Genomic DNA, 6,148 nt, shown 5'->3' with positions numbered 1-6,148 from the left:
ATTTTTGGTTTCTCTTATATATATATATATATATATATATATATATATATATATATATATATATATATATATATTGTAATTTTATTAATTAATATCAAGTTTCATTTCATGTATTTTATGTGATCATTTCTATACAATTAATATTTTCACCACCCTTATAGTATTGTATTTAAAACATTCATAATCAAGATTATCTATTCTTGTACATATCTCATGCAATTTACTTATATTATTCTTGAACTATTATTATAATCATTACCATCTTTTCATATGTTGTTTTTTTAACTAATTAAAATAAATCAATGAATGCTTTAATTAAATAAATTTATTGAAAGAATTAATCACTTTGAAAACCTTTTAAATCATTTTATTTTTGTTTTAAATTATATTAAACATGATTAAATTCTATAAATTCTATAGACATAATAACTCTACAATTTCACTAAATAAAAAGGACTAATCTTTCATTATTTTCACACCACAATATGCTATTTTCTTTAGCTTGAAAGCGCTAACAAGTAAGTTTTACGATGTCATGCATTTTATATTTGTTGTTTTAATTTTATGTTGAATGTTTATGATTGTTCTTCATAACCATAATACTTTTATAATAAAAAGTATATATTTTGGCTTTAAGAATCACTATGATTATGGATATCTAAGACAAACACTTTGATTTTCTAAATGTTGAATCAAACATAGTTATTTTTCAAAAACAAGCATAAATATTTAGCTAAATCTTATGATCTGTTGATCATCATAAACTTATATATATATATATATATGTATATATTAAATAAGATGATTTATTATTTAAATATTGTTTATTTTTCTGTTCAACATAAACTAATATGTATAATTTCTTTAAAATCTTTAAATTTATTAAATAGTAAATTAATTTATTATGGTACTAGAAAATGAAACATTTAATCATAAATCGTTTTTAATCTTGTTATTTAAGCTTATATTAGTAAGATATAATTATTTATTTACAAATCATTCTTCCACTAACAAATATCAAATAATTTATATAAACTTTAATTAATTTTAGTTAAACTCATTTTAAAACGAAAATCCCTAAGTCCTAATTTGTCGTAGTTTCCTTTCCATTTAGACTTGTTAAAATCTAGTATACGTCTTTACTTGTTTAGGATTATCCATCATGATTCTCCGCCTCGTTTGTTCGACTCGTTAAAACTATCGTCCTCATTTTCAAGGTGAGTTTTTCACAACCCCTTTTACCACTTTTCAATATTTTTGGCGTGTAGCACGTCTCAGTTTTTACTTCGTTAGTTATGCATTTGTTTACAAAGCGATTCACAGTATATCGTTTGTGTTGTTATTACTAACACATAATGTTTATGATGTATACATATATTTTGTGCAACGTGTTTACCGTTTTACGGTGGAAGTTACGCAAACGCATACACATAACGGGAGGGTCCGATGGGATGTACATGCGTGGCCTAACGCTTCAACTTCGGTTCTTATGCTTGGCAGCTCTCATTTCCACTACTACTACGGCCTCGGCCAAAGGAACGGGAGGACAACATTATGTGTTTTCATTTACTTTATGTTTGAATTTATAATGCATGACGATTGTTGAATCACACACACACACATACATACACATACACACACACACACATACACACAAACACACATATATAGGGGTGGGTTAACGTACAATAATGGCTTATCATATACATTACGTACGCGGCGTTCTAGAGCTTTAGATTAAAAAAACGCGGTGGCTATTTCGTAAATAACCCAATAGTAGTTCGCGATTAAAATTCGTCGATTACAAATCGACTCTGATCCAAATTCGGAACTCGTCGCTCAATCTTATCCAATTTCTAAAATCTAATCACAGCTTAAAGTATGAAATATCTAAAGTCAAAAACCAAATCAAAATCAAACGACATTGAACTTCAAGAAATCTTCAAATTGATCAAAAACTGATGATTTAATCAATTGAATTGATGTGTAGAAGTATTTAGATTCATCAATCGATTATGGAACTGCAGAAATAATGCACTCAATCGAGCTCTGATTAGGGTTCAAAATATTATGTTTAAACGTTCTGAAACAAAACTGAAGACCTATAAACGTTCAGACCAAAAAAGACATCTTTAAACGTTCTAATACGTTCAATGAAGTTCTGGGTGTTAAAAAAATGAACATCTTTAAACGTTCTAATACTTTCAATGAAGTTCCGGGTGTTCAAAAAATGAACATGTTTAAACGTTCTAATACGTTATAAGAAGTTCTGGGTGTTCAAAAAAAGTTTAGAAGTTCTGAACTTCTAAACAGAACTTCTAAACTAACGAAAAAAATTAAACACCTGAAGTTCTGAAAGGATCCATAATTGCCACGAACTAGCCAAACACAAAGTCATTACATTGATCGAGGACTTCTTAATTTTCCCCGTGAGAGGACTTCTTAGTTTGTCCCGTAAGAGGACTTCTTAGTTGACCCAACCCGTGTCCGATGTTTTATAAATATGAGCATCAACTTAACACGTGCATACCATGTAATTCAATAGAGCATGTCATTGTTTCTAAAACCATTTTCATGCACCCTTATCATTATAAAATCTCATTTACTATATATATATATATATACAAGCCCAAAAAAATACCAAACCATTTAAAAGTAGGCTCGTAGAACTCACCTTAACGATCTCGAAAGTTAACAAGGAGCTAGAGAGTCAACAGGCGATAAACCCACAAGGAATAAAACCTACAGTAACACATATTGCCTCATTACTTGAATTATTCCAAGATCATCCTACTTGTTTTTTTTCCATGCATGCATGGTTTATCAATATATTTGAAAGCATGCATATCTTTGTAACTTATATTCCATGCATGGATGAAATTAACATTGAGATTTAAGAAAATAAACCAAACTCACCACCTAGTGGCACCTTGACCAAAGAACATGTCGCCACAATTAATCCGTCAATGAGAATCGGATATTTTGCATGTCCCCGACCCGGTTAGCCCACCACAGCTTAGGATGTAACAGGTTATCGTTTGCTTAGTCGGCCATCATACGGCAACCGAGTCTGGCTCATGCAAGCAGGCACAGTGTGAATAACAAACCCGTTTTAATATAACAAATTCAAAATACATATCGGTAAGGATTCATGATTCTCACCTTGAACTGATTCCGATTGACGGCTAACCGAGAGCTTAAGATAAACCCTTGAAGTTTCCTTGAATGTCATATGCTCCACAAGTTAAAGTAATTACTGGTTCCTCTTGTTTCTGATTAATATATATACTATACAAACGATCTTGCGTGAAGGAGGGATGTTACAAGTCTACCCCTACAACAGATTTCGTCCTCTAAGCCTGCCGTAGAGAAAACAACTGAGGGTAATTCTTACTCATTTCATTTTCAAATTCCCATGTTGCCTCCGACCTCTTTCTATATTTCCATTGGACTTTCACTTGCTTAACCGTCTTGTTTCGTAATTGCTTTTCTTTCTGGTCAAGTATAGCAACAGGTTCTTCAATGTAGTTCAATTTATCATCAATTTGGATGTCTTTAAGAGGCACATAAGCCTCCGCGTATGCTAAACATTTCCTTAGATGAGACACGTGAAAGGTAGAGTGAATGTCATTAAGTTAGTCAGGCAATTCCAACCTGTAAGAAACTTCACCAACACGAGCCACTATGTTGAATCGTCCAATAAACCTCGGACTCAGTTTACCCCATTTACGAAATCTATTAATCCCCTTCCACAGAGAAACATTAAGAAGAACATGATCACCTGCTTCGAATTCTGTCGGCCTATGCCTTTTATCCGCATATGATTTTTGTCTATCTTGTGATGTCTTCATAAACGCCTTAATCTTATCGAGTTTCTCAGTTGTTAACTCAACCACTTCTAAGCTTCCCAGTTGTCATTGTCCAATTGAACCCCAACAAAGGAGTCCTGCATCTCCTACCATATAACATCTCGAACGAGGGCATCCGGATACTAGAGTGATAACTGTTATTGTATGAGAACTCAGCCAAATGTAGATGATTGTTCCAACTACCACCAAAATCAATTATGCATGCCCTTAACATATCTTCAAAAGTTTGGATGGTTCTTTCAGATTGACTATCCGTCTGTGGATGATAAGATGTGCTACTATGCAGTCTAGTTCCCATTTCCTCGTGAAACTTCTTCTAGAACCTTGAAGTAAATTGCGTGTCTTGGCCAGACACGATAGAAACAGGCATACCATGCCTTGCAACGATCTCTTTAATAAACAACTCTGCCAATTTCTCAGAAGTGTGAGTTTCGGAGATTGGTAGGAAACGAGCACTCTTAGTCAATCTAATCACAACCACCCAGATGGTGTCATAACCCTTAGCTGTACGCGGTAGCTTAGTTATGAAGTCCATCGTAAGGTGTTCCCATTTCCATTTCGGCATTTCTAGAGGCTCGATCTTTCCATATGGCTTCTGATGTTCGGCTTTAACTTGCAGACATGTTAAGCATTTACTCGCATAATCGGTCATTTCCTGTTTCATGCCCAGCCACAAATAGTTCTTCTTCAGGTCCTGGTACATTTTGGTAGCACTAGGGTGAATCTAGTAACACATCTTATGAGCTTCATCTATAATATTTCTTCTTAACTCCCCGTGACGAGGTATCCATATACGTCCGGACCTGAGTTTTACCCCGTTACTGTTAACTAGCAAAGACCCTTCCTGGCCAACCATACGCTCCTTATTAATTCCCCGCTCATTAAAGCATCAGTTTGCGCCTCAAAGATCTGTTTCATAATATCCGGCTTTAAGATAACATGGCACGACTTTACTTGAATAGGCTGCCGACTTAATGCGTCGGCTACGACATTAGCCTTACCCGGGTAATATGTTATCTCACAATCATAGTCTTTGATTAATTCCAACCACCGTCTTTGTCTCATGTTTAACTCATTTTGTTCGAAGAAGTACTTCAAACTCTTGTGATCTGTATGAATTGTGAATCTAGCACCATAAAAATAATGTCTCCAAATCTTTAATGCAAATACCACAACTGCTAGCTCCAAGTAATGCGTAGGGTAATAACCTTCTTGAGGCTTTAGCTGTCGTGAGGCGTAGGCTATCACTTTCCACGTTGCATGAGGACACAACCTAACCCTGGACAGGAAGCATTTGAATACACAACCAAGTCCTTGATACCATCTGGCAATGTCAATGCTGAAGCTTGCGTTAACCTCTGTTTCAATTCATGAAAAGCCTTTTCTTGGTCAGATCCCCTTCAAATTTAACGTCTTTCTTTATCACTTTGACAATGACGAGACTACCTTAGATAAATCCTGAATAAAGCTTCGAAAATAACCCGCTAAACCTAGGAAGCTGCGAATTTCAGACGGTGATGTAGGAGGGTTCCATTTCATAGCAGCTTCCGCTTTAGCGGGATCAACCATAATTACACTTAGGTTAATCACATGACCCAAGAATTGTACCTCCCTCAACCAAAACACACACTTAGAAAACTTTTCATATAGATTTCCCCTTCTTAAACTCTTAAGAACTTCTTTAAGGTGATAAGCATGGTCACTTTCACATTTTGAATAAATAAGGATGTCATCGATAAAAACAATGACATAACGATCTAGCATAGGGCGACATACCCGGTTCATCAGGTCCATAAACACCGCGGGGGCGTTTGTTAACCCGAACGACATCACAAGAAACTTGTAATGTCCATAACGTGTGTGGAAAGCAGTCTTTACTTTTAACTGATGGTAACCCGACCTAAGATCGATTCTCGAAAACCAACTTGCTCCTTGCAGCTGATCAAATAAGTCATCAATCCTGGGTAATGGGTACTTGTTTTTCACGGTAAGCTTATTCAGCTAACGATAATGGATGTTAGTACACGGTTTTGCGTCTCGAGTCTTTGTATCTATCGTTTATTATATTTATCGTTTTATTTATGTAATAAATTATTAAGTTATTACTGCAGTTCGTTAAAGCATAGTCTAGTTTGTTAAGGATGTTTAACGAACTAGATCTAAGTTAATATCCCTCCTGATTCGTTAAGGATGTTCAACGAATCAGGGGGTGATTTGTTAAGGTTATTTCATTTAAGTGTATGTAACGAAGTGGATGCTAGTTCGTTACGGAATGTGTA

The 6,148-nt window shown here is 34.7% G+C and overlaps 1 protein-coding gene across 1 annotated transcript; it reads right to left on the bottom strand.

The window, feature by feature from the left end:
• Positions 1–3,353: 3,353 nt before the first annotated feature.
• On the bottom strand, positions 3,354–4,572 carry LOC143555300 (uncharacterized). Its single transcript, XM_077044875.1, has 3 exons — positions 4,193–4,572; positions 3,655–3,903; positions 3,354–3,594 (listed from the first exon to the last, which is right to left on the bottom strand). Exons 1-3 carry the CDS (start codon positions 4,570–4,572, stop codon positions 3,354–3,356), a joined length of 870 nt encoding a protein of 289 aa, XP_076900990.1.
• Positions 4,573–6,148: the final 1,576 nt, after the last annotated feature.

This window comes from Bidens hawaiensis, unplaced genomic scaffold, assembly GCF_021521415.1.
Source record: "Bidens hawaiensis isolate Kalapana, Puna unplaced genomic scaffold, B.hawaiensis_p1.1 tig00018037_1, whole genome shotgun sequence".
Lineage (NCBI taxonomy): Eukaryota > Viridiplantae > Streptophyta > Magnoliopsida > Asterales > Asteraceae > Bidens > Bidens hawaiensis.
The sequence above is the reverse complement of the archived record's forward strand: the minus strand, read 5'-3'. Positions and strand labels throughout refer to the sequence as shown.